At 40.2% G+C, this 20,993-nt stretch overlaps 1 protein-coding gene across 2 annotated transcripts in view; it reads left to right on the top strand.

Moving 5' to 3' along the window:
• Positions 1–550: 550 nt before the first annotated feature.
• GAREM1 (GRB2 associated regulator of MAPK1 subtype 1) overlaps positions 551–20,993 on the top strand; it is a gene marked incomplete at its 5' end in the record, with an annotated part of 204,641 nt that continues 184,198 nt past the window's right edge. For both annotated transcript variants that reach the window (XM_082668439.1, XM_082668438.1), the window contains one exon: positions 551–671. In XM_082668439.1, the coding sequence (XP_082524565.1) occupies positions 551–671 (121 nt within the window). The remainder of the gene's footprint in view (positions 672–20,993) is intronic.

The raw sequence follows: 20,993 nt of genomic DNA, 5'->3' as shown, positions 1-20,993 counted from the left end.
GGGAGACGGGGCGGGGCGGGTGGTGCAGGGGAGGCGGGGGCGGAGGCGGGGGCGGTGTCTCCCCGAGCTGCGCAGGCGTCGCTCGCACCTTGTTGATTAGTCAGTGCTGGGAACGCTGCTATGGCGTTTCTCAGACCCGCGGCTCCTCCTCACACGCTCCAGGCGGAGGGAAGGAGGGGTAAAAGAAGGAGGAGGCGAGCGGGCGGCCGCCGCAGCTGCAGACCCGGGGCCAGAGGAGGAGGCGGAGCGGGAGCCGCCGCATACACCCCGGCCGCCGCCGCCCGCCGCCGCCGCCGGCTTGCTGCGAGTCCTCTCCAGGCTTGAGGGCACGCGGGGCGCCCGGCCATGTACCGCAGCGGCAGCTGAGCCGGCCGTGGGCCCCCTCCCTCCCCGCCGCCGCGCCCCCGGGCTGCCCGCGGCCAGAGTGACCGGCGCCTTCCGCGCGCCCCAGACCGCAAGTGCGAGCAGCGGCGGCCGCCGAGGCGCGGGTGGTGCAGGCGGCGGCGGCGGCGGCGGCGGCGGGAGCGCGGGGCCGAAGGAGGCGGGGAAGATGGACCCGGCGCCCTCGCTGGGCTGCAGCCTCAAGGATGTGAAGTGGAGCTCCGTGGCCGTTCCGCTGGACCTGCTGGTCAGCACTTACCGACTGCCCCAGATCGCGCGGCTGGACAGCGGTGAGTCCCCGCCCGCGGACCGCAGCCTCGGCGCGTCTCTGCACGCGTGTGCCCGGGAGGGTGGGACCCTGTGGGGAGTGGGCTGCCCGTCCCCCAGCGTTGGACTTGGCTCGAGCGGCTGCCGCAGCCCTGGCGCGTCGCTCTCAACTCCCCCCAGCAGCAGCTAGAGGTGTGAAAATCAGAGCCCTAGTAGTATAATTTAAAAGGACGCAAAAAAAAAAAAAAAAAATTCAACATAAGGGAAGCCTCTGCAGATAGTAATCTTGGAGGCGAGCTGTCTCTCTTCACCCGCCTGCAAGAATTACTCAACCTGGGAAACCCTGTATGGGTTATCTTAGGCAACTTTCTTACAAAATAATTGTGCTTTGGGTGGCACCTTTATTTTGGATACTCTCCTCCCCCTCCGCCACAAGAAGGAACAGATTTTAGGGGAAAGGCTCCTGGGTGACCAATGGAAGGGATCACATTTCTCGGAGACGTTTTATTACAGCTTGTCTGTTTTGTTTAACTGAAGAGTAAGTAATTTAGGGCTGTGTGTAGAAAATGTTTTTAGCAGAGGTGATGGTATGCTTAAGGTTAATTATTAGCTTAGCGCCTTTCTAGCCTGGAAAATAATTGAAAATACACCAACACCTGTATTGACTTGGAACGTGAGCTCGGAACTAAGAAATGCTTGTGTTTCCTGAAATTGACAACCAGAAACCAACGAAACGTCTCCCAGCTGTTTGTTCTGCAGGTTGACATCTGCAATCGAGTAGATGGATGTGCATACTGTCAAGCAATAGATACCTTTCAGTTTGAGAGTTCTGACGTGTAAGGTGGCAGTTTAGGCGTGTTTTGTCCTTTGTGTTTTGGTAATAACTTCAGTTGATGTTGGCTTCGTGCGATTTCAGACTGTTTGCAGAAACAGGCTTGCTTCTGCTATGGGGCTGCCAGAAGCACCTGGGTGCAGGCTGGCGGGCAAGCAGATAGAGCTGTGGTCACACAGGCCAAGTCAGAACAGCACTGAGCAGAAAGATGTCATTTCAAGTCACAAGGACTTGGGTTACTCCTTTTCTGGAGTACAGGAGTGAGTAACATGAGACGTATAAACGTCCAAAGGCATTTTTGTTCCCGTTCTTTTCTGTGGGGTTAGATCAGACATTTGAAGTACTGATGTGAAAAATAAAGGCAGGAAAGTTCATGAACGCTGAAAAACAGTCTTGGCATGCGTGTTAGCCTTGTTTGATTGGTGGTGGTAGTGGTGGGCTTTGGGAATAAACTAAGAGTTTTAAAAGTAGTAATGAAATGCACGTGAGTTCAGGGAGGGTCAGGTGGTGTGTTGAGGCATTTCTGCTTAGAGTGGGCGTGCTTTAAATATGCGTCTATAGATCAGAATCAAAGAGAGAGAGAGAGAGAAAGAGAGAGAGAGAGTGTGTGTGTGTGTGTGTGTGTGTGTGTGTGCTGACAGTGTTTCATTTACTCTTACACCGTGCAAAATTGTGCATATTGGAAGGTTATGTGAGTCCTCACCTTTTCCTACCGTCTCTCATCTCTGCACACTCCCCCAAAACTTACTAGCTAGGTAGTGAACATTGGTGTGTGTGGTGTAAAAGTCACCCAAAAGTTTCATTAAACTGAAAGTTGAAAGAGGCTGAATACCAGTTGCAGACATGTTAGCTTTATTATCCACTTTCCTCTCTCCGCCATTCATAAAAAGGGTCTGAATCAACAGTGTACTCATCCCACACTTCTTTTTAAAATTAGGACGTGGGTAGCGAGTCTTAACAGCGTGTCCTTTCAAGCTGTGGATTTTGATCATTATGTGTAATTCCAATTCTTTATTGTAAATTTTCTCTTATTCCCGCTTGAGAATCACAGTGACATACACAAATTTGGAATCATAGCCAAATACTGCTTTATACCTTGTTTCTTTCACTTAATCCCATTGTTAATTTTTTTTAAGCTGCATGATGTTCCATGGGATGATGGCTCTATATCTAGTCCCCTGCAGCGGACATCAAGCGGCTTCATTTTTTACTATTATTAAGTTGTGATGTAATGAATACTCTTGTACATAAATCTGTTTGTTTGGGTTAGTATGTATTCCTTCCCTGCTGAGTAAGCATGTAGATCCGTTTTAAGTCCTTGATACACATTGTCAAATTGCTTTAGAGGTTGTACTCATTTATACACAAATGAGAATTTTGGGAGTACCAGTGTCCCTACAGCCTTAAAATAATAAGTATTTTACAAACAACCAAAAAAAAAAAAAAAAACTCTGCTAATTTGAAGGGGGAAGTGTTAGATTACCAATTAAATTTGGATAGACTTTAAAAGAACTGATGAAAGAGTCCATGCTTATGTTTTAAAATGTTTCACAGCAATGCTTAGAACATGTTAAGGATATGCCACCATGCTATATGTGAAATTTGTGCAGTCGTCGTCCTGTGTATGTCCTTTTCCCGGTTTTAGTACTGCAGGTACATTTTATACACGCACACCCTATACTTAGACATGAAAGGTAGTCATTTTCCAAATCACTTGTTTTCAAAGAGGTTAAAGAAATGGAAAAACATGACAGTAATTGACATTATGTCAAGAGAAAACTGTTGGCTATTTTAAACAATCATTAAAACCATTAAACATCTGATTTCATAACTGTTGATTATTGAAGGCCTACTATGTGCTGGTACATTTCTAAGTGCTTGATGTATTTCTCATCCTTAGCACCCCATTTTAAGGACTTTGCGAGCCTTGAGATTTAGAGAAATTGAGCGACATACCTAGTAAATGGTGGACTGTGGTTTTCAGCTGACTTTCCGATTCTAAAGACACCTTTTATCTCAAACTGTACTACCTCCTTCTACTAAATGGGAGTAGATTTAGAGTAGGTCTAACGTCTGCTCTAAATAGCCCCACTGTCTCTCTGAGAGCTTGAGGACAGGAAAGTCAATATTTTTAAAACAGTGTAGACAGCGAATTAAGCGCTGGCCTCATCCATCATATCTAGACGATTTTCTGCTTCCTAAAGGAGTGGCTGAAAAGAGGTAAGGGGCAGAGGAGAAGAATCTGAGAAAGAAGGGAAAAAGCGGAGTCTGAGGGCTTAGGGTATGTAGATGTGTCTGTCGACATTACTCCTTAGGACATTTGCCATGTTTAACATACTAACTATACAATAAGTAAGAGCTTTCCAGTTCTTTGCCTCATGCATGTCAGTAATGAAATGCCAGTCAGACGCATTCAGTATTCCATCCCCAGTGGCGAAATTTGTCATCGTATAAGATAAATACAAAATTAGTGAGCCTTTATGGTATGGTCTCATGAGTCTTTCTGGAGACTAAAAGAAAAGTACTCCAGCGGTCCTCCTTAGGAGTGAGATACATCTCTTCAGCCAGTGTCTAATCCCCGTCAGCAATGCAGTTAAGATCAGATATCTAACTTCATCATCAATTTTAGAAACTTGGCTGCAGAACCAGGTTCAACAAATGTGTTTATGACTAAGAAGAGGGTGGAGAGAATGCTAATCCTCACCCCATCATCAGCCCATCCTCGCTCAGAGCTAGGTAGGTGGGGAAATTGTTCTTTCTCTGTCTCTTCAATATTTTGTCTTGGAAGGGTTTTCTGAAGGGTTGTTCTACAGCAGTGTTCTTACAGCTTTTTTGCTCTCGTAGTGCCTAAAAATTCTGTAAAACCCTGTACCCTAAGCATGTTTTTAAGTTCATTGCTAAAACTTTTCATCCTAAGTTTAAATAGTTGCAAAGGATGTCATTTTTCAGCATATTGTAAATGTTGACTTTTTAAATTGTTACATCATTTAAAAAACTCTGTAGTGGGATCTATATTTAATTCCCAGTATCATTCATTTTTAAAAATGCAGGAGTAAGTTCTTAACAGTAAAAGTCTTACATCTTTCCTTTTTCTCCTTAAATTCATATTTCCATTTCCCTTCCCCTACAGACTTCTATCCCAATGTAATATAGTGTTTTTGTTTGTTCGTTTGTTTTGGTAGAAGGAAGGATTTATTACTTGCAGTAAATAAGGAGAACACTGGAGATCTTTCCCAAAGCAGTGTCTCCCAATGTAATATAGTTTTATGCATGAAAGTGTCTTATTGATCACTCTGTCTTATGTAACAAAAAAGAATATAAATTGAAATGTAGTATTTTGTATTTCTTTTGGCCATAAGCCTCTTTTTATTTAAATATTTCAGGTTGTTTAAAACAAACAAGTGGAAATTACCTGTCTTAGAGAAGGAGTTCCCCAAATGCTGGAGACCTGATCCTCAACAGGCATCACCTTTTTAATTTGTTCCTTTGTTAGTTGCCCTGAGCCCTGTGTTCTTTACACCCTGGGGTAATGAAGATTAGAAAGATCTGGTGAAGGCGCTGTAGACGCATTGCTTTTGTAAAGTGGGAGAAGGAGCTTTGCGAAGGGGAGATGACGGAGGACAGCTTTCCTTCATCAGGAGATGGATGTCCCTCCATCCCAGTCTTGGTTTCAGGCAGATCAGTTTTCAGACAAGAGAATATTTGGAAGTTGGGGATTTAGAAATTGACTCACGTATAGCTATGATGGTGAATGCCTTGGGAAGTGTTGGCTTTGCTTCAGACACATATCCCAGTTCAAAGAATGCTGGTCTAGAGCAGTGAAAGGTGAGCTTATGGTCCTGTCTGCTGAAAGAAGGAGGAAGACCAAGGCTGCGTGAATTGCCAGGGAGAGAGAAATAAAGATGGTGGGCATTGGAGGCAGCTGCGTATAAATTAGCAGCAGTCTGGCCCTCCTAGCTTTGTGGAGGAATCAGAGTTGACTCTAAGCCCCAGGTGTGTTGGGACTGTGGGAGCTTTGGTATTTGCTTTCTGCTGAGCTGCTTCTCTAACTTTACCATGTAAGTGCCTGGAGGGCTGATGGTGCAGAAACAAGGTGGACACTCAGATGGCAGTGAGGGTCCACGTGGCTGTTTGCAAATGTCAAAGGTGTTTATAGATTCAAGTTTTATCTTTGAAATTAATGTAAATTCCCAAAATCTGCTCCATGACTGTTGTTACTTTAATATATATTAAAAAAATTTTTTCTAAAGTAACTTAATCTAAGTCTTTTTCTGGGAAGATGTGCTGTGCTTATCTTTGGTTTCATTTCCCCTGGCATTCTAAGTTGTAAGAGGTTACGTGTGCCCCAGGTGAGACAGTTGCTTAAAGGATACTGGATTTGGAGCCTAGAAACCTCCGTTCAGTTACATGCATTGCCATTTCTTAGCCATGTGATCTTGGGCAGTCTCTTAATCCCTTTGATTGATATTAAAGTTTTCTCATGCAGAAAAAAAAATGTACGTTATACTTGCCCATGAATCTCATAGTTATTCATTAATCTGTTTATTCAATAAGCTAATATTTATTAAGGCTCTACTATGTGTCAAACCCTGTTATAGGTATTGGGACAGTAGCACGGAACAAAACAGAAAAAAACCTCTGTCCTCATGCAGCCTACAATCTTATGTATCTACTTACTATGATAGTTAAAGGCAATAATATATGTGAATACATGTGTATTTTATTATGTTTTTTAGTTAATTTATTGTTTTTTGGCCGTACCACGTGGCTTGCAGGATCTTAGTTCCCCCACCGGGGATCCAGCCTGTGCCCCCTGTGGTGGAAGCTTGGAGTCTTAACCACTGGACTGCCGGGGAATTCCCAATACATATGTGTTTTAAAACAATGTATATGTAAGATTGACATAGTGCATGCTCAGAGCAGTTGATGGGGAGGCTTCAGAAGCCTCCCCTTCTGTTGCCTATCATTTAGGCAACAGAAGTCCAGTGAATAATAAACAGATTTTGCTATCCTTACAGATAAAGAAGCTGAGGGAAACGTTCTGTGTGACTTTAGTCCATTTCCTTCTGAGTATTCCAGGTTATTGACTTAGTAATACACAGGTTATAAAAAGGTGGTGTAAGGTCTTTATCAGAGAGAAAGTCTTGTAAACTAACTCAACCAAGATTGGGTTTGGGAGAGACAGGAAGTTAGTTTTGTTTTGTTTTGTTTTGTTTGCGGTACGCGGGCTTCTCTCCGTTGTGGCCTCTCCCGTTGCAGAGCACAGGCTCCGGACGCGCAGGCTCAGCGGCCATGGGTCACGGGCCCAGCGGCTTCACGGCATGTAGGATCTTCCCGGACCGGGGCACGAACCCACGTCCCCTAGCATCGGCAGGCGGACTCTCAATCACTGTGCCACCAGGGAAGCCCAAGAAGTTAGTTTTAACTTTGGGTTTTAACTTAATCCAGAACCACATGTGAGCCTGACCTAGTGATACTGAGACACTGGAATCTTTTTTTAGTGCATACTCATCGATTCTTTTATCGAATTGATGATGATTTTCGGAGCACCTACAGTTGGAGAACTATTAGCAGGAAAGAAGTGCCTAGTATGATGTTATACACAAGGTGTGTTATGAAGAAAGTCTCTTGAATATTCTTTTATATACCATATACTTTTACTTTCCTCTCGTCATGTATTCTAGTTGGCCATGCCTAAAAATTATGAAAAAAGAGTAGGAGAGGACCTTGTGGAGGACAGTGGATGGAGGTAAACATTTAGACCCACAAGACGAGATTTGGACATGGCTCCTTGAATGCTCTTGCTTTTCAAGTAAGATGGCTGTTTTGAAAGTCTTAAATGAGTATCCACATGACCAGTAAAACAAATCTTAAGATGCTCAGTTCATCTGTAAAAGGAAAACTGGTTTGACCATTGTGATCAACTGCATCATAGTTTAAAGAGAGTATTTTAGTCTCTTTACCTCATTTGGCTGCCTTGTTGAAATAGCAAGTTCTAGTAGACCAGCTTGTAAACTCGTTTATTTTTGTTTGAGATTCTTGAGGTATCTGTCTTTTCACTTAGTAAGCTGCAGTTCTAGGAAGAATCATAAACTCCCTCTCGTCTTCAGCAGGGCTATCAATCTTAAGAAGACCAGCTATTATATGCAACTTGAAAAATAGCTTTTATTCCTGGTTTATGTATCATTTTGTCATACTTGACAAAATATACCTGCTAAAATATTTTTTAAATCTCATGGGATTAACTCCTCTTTTAGATGACATTTCCACATGAAGATGCTCCCCCCACATCTCAGCCTCCACCCCTTTTCCCAGTTTCACAAGATTGTTCACTCGAATTTCAGGTTAAAGGTATTTAGGGTAATTTTTACTGTTTCTTAGCTTCTAAGCACAATGCCTGGTACATAGGAGGCATTCAGTAAGAATGTAATAAATTAATAAGCAAATTTCAGTATTAAAATTTTTAAGGTCCAAAATATCGGTATTACTAAAGCTGTCTATGACCTCTGCTAGTCTGACATAGAACTTCACGCTTGTTCCACTTGAGATAAGGTGGTAGGTCCTAAAATTAGCAGTAGGGAAAAGAGAGACTGGTAGAGCATCATGATGAAATCATGATTCTTAGGGTCATTAATTATCAATGTTGTAAATAAGTTATTTCTAGAAATTACAACTCAGTTTTTCAGATTTTTTTGCTTTCTTACTAGTTCTTTCATTCTGAAATTAAGATGCCTTCTTTACATATTACATGTAGCTATGTCATTGAATTTTTAATCTTATATCACCTAGAATACCATAAATCTTTGGGACTAGTCAACTCTTAAAACAATAAAGAAAAACCTGATTGGAGAGTCAGCTAGCCATTTAACTATCCATTGTCTCATCTTCTCAGGGCACCAGGGATTTTACTTCTAAGCAAAACAAGCCACTTGATTTAAGTAGTGTTACAAAACTACAACTGCTAATTTGATACAGTTGTCATCTTCCTAGAATAGCCCCAAGATTGACTTGAAACCATAGTGTCTTAATCCCAGACAATGAGTTTCCTTTTCTGCCACTGCAGGAGTATTACATAGTGGTCAAATAAAAAGGAAAAACCAATATTCCTGAGCTATTTTCTAGTTCTGGGGATGAATTACTTTATATATACTTACAGGCAAGTCGTTTTAATTGATTCTGCTACTTCTTAAACCTACTTTGAAGTATTTAAATACCACTTGGGCTTTGATGACTTGAATGGTTGTTTAATAAATATCAAGTTACTGAATTCAAAATGCAATGTGAAGTCTTATAGTTATGAAGCTAGTTGTTATTCAGGCTAATATTTAACGTGTACAGTAAGTTACTACGATTAGCCCTGGTTATAGCTTAGAGAGGAATGTAATTGTGAGCAGTGCTTATGTTTGTATCCTTGTGAAGATTTAAAATAGGTTATATTCTGTTGTTTTTTTCCACTCAGTAGAGAAAAATTTCCTTGGTCAGATTTGTTTTTTCAAGGTGACAGTTTTCTCAATACCAGACTTTAAGATGTTAGAAATGAAAATTTGCTCTTGATAATTAGTTCACATTGACAGTATTTTCCTCCTAGCAGGGAACCAGATTCAAATATCCAAAAGTAACTGGAAAAGGGTAAATATTTACTTTTCTATTTTTAAACATATCTTGTTACCTTGTAGGTAATTAGGAAGCACTGGTTATAAGAGATTTTTGTCATCCATTCAAAAAAACGGTAATGAAATGCCAGAGGAAGCTCACTTGAATAACTCCGGGCCATCCATCTATGCAGATGCTATACTCCGTGATTGATATTCACTTTGAATTGCCACTCTCTTCCTTTAGCAGCAATGGGCAAGTAGGGAATGGCTGGAATCAAGGACCTAACATCTATTCCATTGTCATTCCTCGTCCCCAGTAGCTTGTGCTATGAAATCTTCAATTTGTTTCAGGTTAACATTTAATGTAATGCAGAATCCATTTTTACCTTGGACCACAGACCCACAAAATCAGTCAAGCACCAGACCCAAGTTAAAAACAATTCAATTAGTTATGCCTAAAGAGGGCGAGAGCTCTAGAAGGTTCAGATTACTTATTTAAAAAAGAACATAAAGCTTCATTAAGATATTCTGCTGTTATTTTTTCCTGTTTATTTTGGTCCAGTCTTTGGTCTGTTAAGAGGAAGGGAGCCCCTGAGAGTAGACAGGATCAAGAGAAAAATTTTCACAAGCTCAGCATGACCAGGTATATCAGTTTAGGTTAATTTCAACTGTATGTAACAGGGACCAAAAAAAAAAAAAGGTGGAGATTTCTTTTTCATATAACTAAAGTCTAAAGGAACACGGTGCAGGATGATAGGGCAGATCCACACAGTCAAGGACCCAGGCTTCTCATGTCTTTCTGCTCTGTCATCCTCAGAGGTAGTTTTTTGTTTGTTTGTTTGTTTGTTTTTTGCGGTACAGGGGCCTCTCACTGCCGCGGCCTCTCCCGCTGCAGAGCACAGGCTCCAGACGCGCAGGCCCAGCGGCCATGGCTCATGGGCCCAGCCGCTCCACGGCACGCGGGATCCTCCCGGACTGGGGCGCGAACCTGCGCCCCCTGCATCAGCAGGTGGACTCCCAACCACTGCACCACCAGGGAAGCCCCTCAGAGGTAGTTTTGACTTTATGGTTCTCAGTGGCTGCTAGAGCTCCAGCGATCGTGTCTGCATCCCAGACAGGAGGAAGGGAAAAAGGGTATGTTTTACTGCACCGTACTTACATCTCATTGGTCAGGACTTACACACTCCTATATGGGCAGGAAGGCAAAGAACTGGAGTCTTAACTGGGCACAGTGCCCAGGGTTTTTTACTGCAGGAGAGGGAAGCAATGAATATTGGGAGCCGCCTAGCAGCTTTTGCCATTCAGTTTTTTGCTTTGATGCCTTTTCTTTACTTTTTTTCTCCTATTCAAAACTTACTAAAATAGTCATGCCTTGTAAATAACTAGTAAGAACCTCCTGTATAGCTCACAGGGAACTCTACTCAGTACTCTGTAATGACCTATATGGGAATAGAATCTAAAAAAGAGTGGATATATGTATATGTATAACTGATTGACTTCGCTGTACAGCCGAAACTAACACAACATTGTAAATCAGCTGTACTCCAATAAAAATTAATTTTAAAATAAATAAATAAAGTTACTGTGCATCTTAAGAAAAAAACAAAAGTCATGCTTTGGGCCCTAATTCCTTGACATCTCCTTGTTCAGGTTCTTCCTTAGCTAAGAGAGTAGGAACTTCTTGCCCCAACTTACTTTTCTCTCTTCATCCTTGAGCTAAAACCTTAAAGCGGTTCTATTTAAGAGGCCCCTTATTAGAGGTGGAAGTACTTTATCAGTAAGCCATGAAAAGTTGTATACTCTAAGAAATTGTTGTTAGAAGGCACTCTCACATTCTTTTTTGGTTTGTCTGCTTGTCAGGTTTTGTCCCAGACCTGATGTACACAATGGGGATAGTTGTCCAATTTTTTTTTTTGGCTGCATTGGGTGTTCGTTGCTGCGCGCGGGCTTTCTCAAGTTGCGGCGAGCGGGGGCTACTCTTCGTTGCAGTGCGCGGGCTTCTCACTACCGTGGCTTCTTGTTGCAGAGCATGGGCTCTAGGCATGCGGGCTTCAGAGTTGTGGCTCGCAGGCTTCAGTAGCTGTGGCTTGCGGGCTCTAGAGCACAGGCTCAGTAGTTATGGTGCACGGGCTTAGTTGCTCCGCGGCATGTGGGATCTTCCTGGACCAGGGCTCGAGTCCTTGTCCCCTGCATTGGCAGGCAGATTCTTAACCACTACACTACCAGGGAAGCCGTGTCCAGTTTTTTAAAGGTGCTTTTTTTCCTGCTCTATTTCTTTTGCCAGAGAGGCTTGGCGGGTTTTTTTTTTTAAACATACTATTTCCCCCCCAGATATCATTGTTATAGACAGAAAATGACAGAAATGAATATCAGTGTTAATTCCAGAGTTTATATAATTTGTTATGTAACCTTTTTTTCTTTTTAAATTTTATTTATTTATTTTGGGCCACGTTGGGTCTTCGTTGCTGTGCGCAGGCTTTCTCTAGTTGCGGCAAGCGGGGGCTACTTTTCGTTGCAGTGCCGGCTCGCAGGCTCAGTAGTTGTGGCCCACGGGCTTAGTTGCTCCGCGGCATGTGGGATCTTCCTGGACCAGGGCTCGAACCCGTGTCCCCTGCATTGGCAGGTGGATTCTTAACCGCTGCGCCACCAGGAAAGTCCTGTAACCATTATTAACATTTTCCTATTATGCAGGCATGCCATGTAAATGGAGAATATATATAAAAGTGAGACCAAGCTATATGTAAAACTTTTAAAATTTTGCATTATATCATGAGCATTTTCTTTCATTATTAATATTCTTTGAAAGTAAAATTGTCATGACTGAATGTGATTCTTCTATTACCAGTTAACCATTATTTGACTATTTTCCACTTGTTAGACATTTAGTTGTTTTGAGTGTTATGTTTTTGAGGCTATCTTTATACTTATATTTGTCAGTTTTATACATCATTTCATTATTTGGGATTCCTGGAAGTGGGATTAAAAAAAATTTATTTTTTAGATTGTTGATGTGTATTGCTAGATTGTATCCGGGAAAGTTTGTACCATTAACAATGAATGAGTAATATCATTGTGCATCATTGAATATCATAGGTGTTTTTCAGTCTTTGCTAATTTAGATAATTTAAAAGTTGGCACTTTTTCTAATTTGTATTGCTTTGATGACTAGTAGAATAAATTCAATGATTTTATCATATTTGTGAATTTTATGAGTTATTTGTTTAATTTTTCGGTAGTTTTTTTAAAGCTTCTGTAATAAAAATGAAATCCTAGTGTCCTTTATTCCTGGTTTTTCTGCAGGATGTTTATAAGTAATCTCCAGGTTTCAGGTGGGCTTAAGCACTTTATAAACTTCTGTTCTATTTTTTCCAGTTAATGTTCATAAATAGGTATTACCTCTGTTTCTGAAATTGAATAAGTGTGGTTAATTTACTTTTCTTCATCGAGTTGGATATTGGATTTAAATGTTATGTTCAGTGTTGCATTGTGGCCAGTCAATAATCTCATGAAAATCTTGATAAAACCATGTTGTGTGTTCGTAGCTATAATTATACATACAGAATTTGAATTCATGTCATGGAGAGCTCCCACTGGTACGTCATTGTTGACAAATTCCTTTGCATTGCATAAAACTAAGCTGACAAACTAGGTTCATTACTATTCAGTTTTAAAGAGTAAGAATGAATAGACAAGTTTATAAAAATATTTCATTATTTTTACATGTAATCTATAATGAACCCTGAAGTGCTGCATTTAGGGCAGGTAGAGTTTTCTATTGCATTTCCTATTCTCTCTCTTGTAAGCATTGGGTTTTGGCAAATTGAGAACCTGCTGAAGCTTAGAATCTGAGTGCTGATGTGAGAGAATAAATACTAGAGATTCGCAGATAACTTCAAGACCAGGAGAGAAGCGAACATGATAGTTTGAATGTCGTTTCATTTCCTCTGTTGAATATCTGTGCAAATGTCGACTTTGATGTAGTAATGTTTAAGAAGAAGGGAACTGGAGGTAAGAGAAGGAAAACCCGGTTTAATTCTTTCTACGTATAGACAGTGATTGATGGGGGAATGAAATACTTATCCCACTGCCAACTTGGCACCTGAGGACTCTATAGTTGTCTTTATCAGAGGCTTGAGGTGACAGTTGCTGAAAGCACAGTACAAGATGACTTTAAGAGAATCTTTTAGCGCCAAAGAAGAAGCCTCAAATTAACTTCACAGGGGATCAGGTAGCTTGTGAATTGTACTTGCCCCTCCCCCCAGTCTTCTGTCTTTTTTCTTGACCCTGTTGGGAAGCTGTCAATCTGAGCAGGTTGTATACAGTTGAATACAGTAGCTATCTGAGGAGTTTCGTGCTAATGGACACTAGAGGGGGAGGGAAGAGGAGAAATGTATGAACTAAGTTATAAATATCATGTATAGTCTATTTAGTTTTTTAAATTGTCACAATGAAACAAAACTTCATTTCTCCCAATTATAAACATCATGTATTCACAATTAAAAATTTGAATGCATGGAAATATTTTAAAACTAAAGATAATCTGAGGTCCCACCATCCTAAGATAACTTGGTGACTGTCCTCTCTTGCATCCTCTATTCTCTTTCTCTCTTACACTCATAATTTTACAGAAACAAGGCATTTTATCTACCACTTTTGTGTTTTGTTTTTTTGCTTTCTCCCTTCACATCAACCCCCATTCCTCCAATCCAACCCTGCCTACCCACACAATCCACTTTAATAATCCAGGAGTATCTTTCATATTTCCTCTATACTCATATAATTCTGCACTGACGTTAGATTTACAGTCCTCCCTCAGTATCTGCAGGGGATTAGTTCCAAAACCCCCGCAGATACCAGAATCTGTGGATGCTCAAGTCCGCATAGTAAAAATGTCCGTAGTACAGTGGCCCTCTGTATCCATGGGTTCTGCGTCCGTGGATCCAACCAACCTTGATTCGAAGACAATACTGAAACAAAATTCTGTCATTGCTTTTTAAAAACAGGATTATATTATACATACTTGTGTATTATACATACTTCTTGGCTTCTTGTTTATGTCACTCATGGGAATCTTTCTAAATCATCTGGTGTAAAACAAATTCATTCTTTGTTAACAGCTGCATAATAGTCCATGGTACGGGTATACTCATTCTTCTGTTCATTTGTGTTCAACTTGTTCCTAGTTATTGGTCTCACTAAACCTCCATGTACATGATGTTGTTAATTTGTTCATTATTTCTATAAAAGTCTGGTTTCTCTCACATATCTTTTACTTCTCCCCCAAACATCTTTGATGGCACTGTCTTCCTGATTCTCTTAATCTCACATGCAAGGACCAGAATGAAATCTTTTTAGAAAAAATTATTTAGGGAAAGTGGGTCTTCTATCCCAGTATCAGAACCCAATTCACAGAAGTGGACCCGATTTAACAGCGGTTGCCCAAATGCTGTCCAAAAAGTCGGTAACAATTCTCATTTCCATCCCTGATGTATGAGAATACCATTTCTCCAAACCTGTGACAACCATTAGATGTTATAAAGTTTAAAAGAAATATTTGCCAGACTAATGGACATAAAATGAAATCTGCTATGTTAATTTGCATTTGCCTGACCATTAGTGATTTTTGTGCCCTTTTAATGTCTGTTTATCATGTAGACTCGCTCTTCTGCAAATTGACATATTTTTTGCTGCTTTTTCTGTTGTCATTTTATTCTTGCCAATTTCTAGGTGCTGTTTATATTATTCTAGAGATTTTTTTCTTATTTACATTTACCTTATCTGTTGACTTTGCTTGTTATATGTATCCACTCAAGAGTTTAAAATTTTTACTTAGACAAGTGTCTTTTTTCTTTTTTTAGAAATTTCATAAATGTCTGAAATAAATGTCTGAAACATTTATATTAACATAATTCCACACAAATAACCCAATGAAAGTTTAGTATTAGTTGTTTTCTTTGCTTGTTTGTTTGTACTGCAGCTTCTTAGTAGTCATCAATTTTATACACATCAGTGTATACATGTCAATCCCAATCGCCAAATTCAGCACACCACCATCCCCACCCCCCACGATTTTCCCACCTGGTGTCCATACCTCTGTTCTCTACATCTGTGTCTCAACTTCTGCCCTGCAAACCGGCTCATCTGTACCATTTTTCTAGGTTCCACGTACATGCATTAATATATGATATCTGTTTTTCTCTTTCTGACTTACTTCACTCTATATGACTAGATCCGTCCACATCTCAACAAATGACTCAATTTCGTTCCTTTTTATGGCTGAGTAATATTCCATTGTATATATGTACCACAACTTCTTTATCCATTCGTCTGTCGATGGGCATTTAGGTTGCATCCATGACCTGGCTATGTAAATAGTGCTGCAATGAACTTTGGGGTGCATGTGTCTTTTTGAATTATGGTTTTCTCTGGGTATATGCCCAGTGATGGGATTGCTGGATCATATGGTAAATCTATTTTTAGTTTTTTAAGGAACCACCATACTGTTCTCCATAGTGGCTGTATCAATTTACATTCCCACCAACAGTGCAGGAGGGTTCTCTTTTCTCCACACCCTCTCCAGCATTTGTTGTTTGTAGATTTTCTGATGGTGCCCATTCTAACTGGTGTGAGGTGATACCTCATTGTAGTTTTGATTTGCATTTCTTTAATAATCAGTGATGTTGAGCAGCTTCTCATATGCTTCTTGGCCATCTGTATGTCTTCTTTGGAGAAATGTCTATTTAGGTCTTCTGCCCATTTTTGGATTGGGTTGTTTGTTTCTTTAATATTGAGCTGCATGAGGTGTTTATATATTTTGGAGATTAATCCTTTGTCCGTTGATTTGTTTGCAAATATTTTCTCCCATTCTGAGGGTTGTCTTTTCATCTGGTTTATGGTTTCCTTTGCTGTGCAAAAGCTTTTAAGTTTCATTATGTCCCATTTTTTATTTTTGTTTTTATTTCCATTACTCTAGGAGGTGGATCAAAAAAGATCTTGCTGTGATTTATGTCAAAGAGTGTTCTTCCTATATTTTCCTCTAAGAGTTTTATAGTGTCCGGTCTTACATTTACGTCTCGAATCCATTTTGAGTTTATTTTTGTTTATGGTGTTAGGGAGTGTTCTAATTTCATTCTTTTACATGTAGCTGTCCAGTTATCCCAGCACCACTTACTGAAGAGACTGTCTTTTCTGCATTGTATATCTTTGCCTCCTTTGTCATAGATTAGTTGACCATAGGTGCGTGGGTTTATCTCTGGGCTTCCTATCTTGTTCCATTGATCTATGTTTCTGTTTTTGTGCCAGTACCATATTGTCTTGATTACTGTAGCTTTGTAGTATAGTCTGAAGTCAGGGGGTCTGATTCCTCCAACTCCGTTTTTTTCCCTCAAGACTGCTTTGGCTATTCGGGGTCTTCTGTGTCTCCATACAAATTTTAAGATGATTTGTTCTAGTTCCGTAAAAAATGCCATTGGTAATTTGATAGGGATTTCATTGAATCTGTAGGTTGCTTTGGGTAGTATAGTCATTTTCACAATATTGATTCTTCCAATCCCAGAACATGGTATATCTCTCCATCTGTTTGTATCATCTTTAATTTCTTTCATCAGTGTCTTATAGTTTTCTGCATACAGGTCTTTTGTCTCCCTAGGTAGGTTTATTCCTAGGTATTTTATTCTTTTTGTTGCAGTGGTAAATGGGAGTGTTTCCATATATTCTCTTTCAGATTTTTCATCATTAGTGTATAGAAATGCAAGTGAATTCTGTGCATTAATTTTGTATCCTGCAACTTTACCAAATTCATTGATTAGCTCTAGTAGTTTTCTGGTGGCATTTTTAGGATTCTCTATGTATAGTATCATGTCATCTGCAAACAGTGACCATATTACTTCTTCTTTTCCAATTTGTATTCCTTTTATTTCTTTTTCTTCTCTGACTGCCGTGGCTAGGACTTACAAAACTATGTTGAATGATAGTGGTGAGAATGGACATCCTTGTCTCGTGCCTGATCTTAGAGGAAATGCTTTCAGTTTTTCACCGTTGAGAATGATGTTTGCTGTGGGTTTGTCGTATATGGCCTTTATTATGTTGAGGGAGGTTACCTCTATACCCACTTTCTGGAGAGTTTTTATCATAAATGGGTGTTGAATTTTGTCAAAAGCTTTTTCTGCATCTGTTGAGATGATCATGTGGTTTTTATTTTCAATTTGTTAATATGGTGTATCACATTAATTAATTTGCGTATATTGAAGAATCCTTGCATCCCTGGGATAAATGCCACTTGATCGTGGTGTATGATCCTTTTAATGTGTTGTTGGATTCTGTTTGCTAGTATTTTTTTTTTAACATCTTCATTGGGGTATAATTGCTTTACAATGGTGTGTTAGTTTCTGCTTTATAACAAAGTGCATCAGTTATACATATACATATGTTCCCATATCTCTTCGCTCTTGCGTCTCCCTCCCTCCCACCCTCCCTATCCCACCCCAGTTTGCTATATTTTGTTGAGGATTTATGCATCTATATTCATCAGTGATATTGGTCTGTAATTTTCTTTTTTTGTAGTATCTTTGTCTGGTTTTGGTATCAGGGTGATGGTGGCCTCATAGAATAAGTTTGGGAGTGTTCCTTCCTCTGCAATTTTTTGGAAGATTTTGAGAAGAATGGGTGTTAGCTCTTCTCTAAATGTTTGATAGAATTCACCTGTGAAGCCATCTGGTCCTGGACTTTTGTTTGTTGGAAGATTTTTAATCACAGTTTCAATTTCATTACTTGTGATTGGTCTGTTCATATTTTCTTTTTTTCCTGGTTCAGTCTTGGAAGGGTCTACCTTTCTAAGAATTTGTCCGTTTCTTCCAGGTTGTCCATTTTATTGGCATAGATTTGCTTTTAGTACTCTCTTATGATGCTTTGTATTTCTGTAGTGTCCTTTGTACCTTCTCCTTTTTCATTTCTAATTTTATCGATTTGAGTCCTCTCCCTCTTTTTCTTGATGAGTCTGGCTAATGGTTTATCAATTTTGTTTATCTTCTCAAAGAACCAGCTTTTAGTTTCATTGATCTTTACTACTGTTTTCTTTGTTTCTATTTCATTTATTTCTGCTCTGATCTTTATGATTTCTTTCCTTCTGCTAACTTTGGGTTTTGTTTGTTCTTCTTTCTCTAGTTCCTTTAGGTGTAAGGTTAGATTGTTTACTTGAGATTTTTCTTGTTTCCTGAGGTAGACTTGTATAGCTATAAACTTCCCTCTTAGAACTGCTTTTGCTGCATCCCATAGGTTTTGGATTGTCGTGTTTTCATTGTCATTTGTTTCTAGGTATTTTTTGATTTGCTCTTTGATTTCTTCAGTGATCTCTTGGTTATTTAATAATGTATTCTTTAGCCTCGATGTGTTTGTGTTTTTTACATTGTTTCCCTGTAATTCATTTCTAATCTCATAGTGTTGTGGTCAGAAAAGATGCTTGATATGATTTCAGTTTTCTTAAATTTACAGAGGCTCGATTTGTGACCCAAGATGTGATCTATCCTGGAGAATGTTCTGTGTGCACTTGAGAAGAAAGTGTAATTTGCTGTTTTTGGATGGAATGTCCTATAAATATCAATTAAATCTATCTGGTCTACTGTGTCATTTAAAGCTTCTGTTTCCTTATTTATTTTCATTGTGGATGATACGTCCATTGGTGTAAGTGAGGTATTAAAGTCCCCCCTATTATTGTGTTACTGTCAATTTCCTCTTTTAGAGCTGTTATACTTGCCTTATGTATTGAGGTGCTCATATGTTGGGTGCATATATATTGATAATTGTTATATCTTCTTCTTGGATTGATCCCTTGATCATTATGTAGTGTCCTTCCTTGTCTCTTGTAACATTCTTTATTTTAAAGTTTCTTTTATCTGATATGAGTATAGCTACTCCAGCTTTCTTTTGATTTCCATTTGCATGGAATATCTTTTTCCATCCCCTCACTTTCAGTCCGTACGTGTCCCTAGGTCTGAAGTGGATCTCTTGTAGACAGCATATATATGGGTCTTGTTTTTGTATCCATTCAGCAAGCCTGTGTCTTTTGGTTGGAGCATTTAATCCATTCATGTTTAAGGTAATTATCGATATGTATGTTCCTATGACTATTTTCTTAATTGTTTTGGGTTTGTTTTGCAGGTCCTTTTTTCTTTTGTGTTTCTCAGTTAGAGAAGTTCCTTTAGCATTTGTTGTAGAGCTGGTTTAGTGGTGCTGAATTCTCTTAGCTTTTGCTTGTCTGTTAAGCTTTTGATTTCTCCCTCGAATCTGAATCTGAATGAGATCCTTTCCAGGTAGAGTAATCTTGGTTGTAGGTTCTTCCCTTTCATCACTTTAAGTATATCATGCCACTCCCTTCTGGCTTGTGGAGTTTCTGCTGAGAAATCAGCTGTTAACCTTATGGGAGTTCCCTTGTATGTTATTTGTCTTTTATCCCTTGCTGCTTTCAATAATTTTTCTTTGTCTTTAAATTTTGCCAGTTTGATTACTGTGTGTCTCGGCGTGTTTCTCCTTGGGTTTATCCTGTCTGGGAGTCTCTGCGCTTCCTGGACTTAGGTGGCTATTTCCTTTCCCATGTTAGGGAAGTTTTTGACTGTAATCTCTTCAGATATTTTCTCTGGTCCTTTCTCTCTCTCTTCTCCTTCTGGGATCCCTATAATGTGAATGTTGTGTTTAATGTTGTTCCAGAGGTCTCTTAGGCTGTCTTCATTTCTTCTCATTCTTTTTTCTTTAGTCTGTTCAGCAGCAGTGACTTCCACCATTCAGTCTTCCAGGTCACTTATCCGTTCTTCTGCCTCGGTTATTATGCTATTGATTCCTTCTAGTGTAGTTTTCATTTCAGTCACTGCATTGTTCATCTCTGTTTGTTTGTTCTTTAATTCTTCTAGGTCTTTGTTAAACATTTCTTTCATCTTCTCGATCTTTGCCTCCATTCTTTTTCCAAGGTCCTGGATCATCTTCACTATCAGTATTCTGAATTCTTTTTCTGGAAGGTTGCCTATCTCCACTTCATTTAGTTGTTTTTCTGGGGTTTTATCTTGTTCCTTCATCTGGTATATAGCCCTCTGCCTTTTCATCTTGTCTGTCTTTCTGTGAATGTGGTTTTTGTTCTACAGGCTGCAGGATTGTAGTTCTTCTTGATTCTGCTGTCTGCCCTCTGGTGGATGAGGCTATCTAAGAGGCTTGATGGGAGGGACTGGTGGTGGGTAGAGCTGACTGTTGCTCTGGTGGGCAGAGATCAGTTAAACTTTAATCCACTTGACTGTTGATGGGTGGGGCTGGATTCCTTCTCTGTTGGTTGTTTGGCCTGAGGCAACCCAACACTGGAGCCTACCTGGGCTCTTTGGTGGAGCTAATGACAGACTCTGGGAGGGCTCATGCCAAGGAGTACTTCCCAGAACTTCTGCTGCCAGTGTCCTTGTCCCCATGGTGAAACAGAGCCACCCCCTGCCTCTGCAGGAGATCCTCCAACACTAGCAGGTAGGTGTGGTTCAGTTTTCCCTGGGGTCACTGCTCCTTCCCCTGGGTCCCGATGCGCACACTACTTTGTGTGTGCCCTCCAAGAGTGGAGTCTCTGTTTCCCCCCTGTCCTGTCAAAGTCCTGCAATCAGTTCCCACTAGGCTTCAAAGTCTGATTATCTAGGAATTCCTCCTCACATTATCAGACCCCCAGGTTGGGAAGCCTGACATGGGGCTCAGAACCTTCACTCCAGTGGATGGACTTCTGTGGTATAAGTGTTCGCCACTCTGTGAGTCACCCACCCAGCACTTATGGGATTTGATTTTACTGTGATTGCGCCCCTCCTACTGTCTCATTGTGGCTTCTCCTTTGTCTTTGGATGTGGAGTATCTTTTTTGGTAAGTTCCAGTGTCTTCCTGTTGATGATTGTCCAGCAGCTAGTTGT

Source organism: Grampus griseus (genome assembly GCF_964374135.1).
Source record: "Grampus griseus genome assembly, chromosome: 12".
In the NCBI taxonomy this organism is placed as follows: Eukaryota; Metazoa; Chordata; class Mammalia; order Artiodactyla; family Delphinidae; genus Grampus; species Grampus griseus.
Note: the sequence above shows the minus strand (reverse complement) of the source record. Positions and strands in the feature narration are given on the sequence as shown.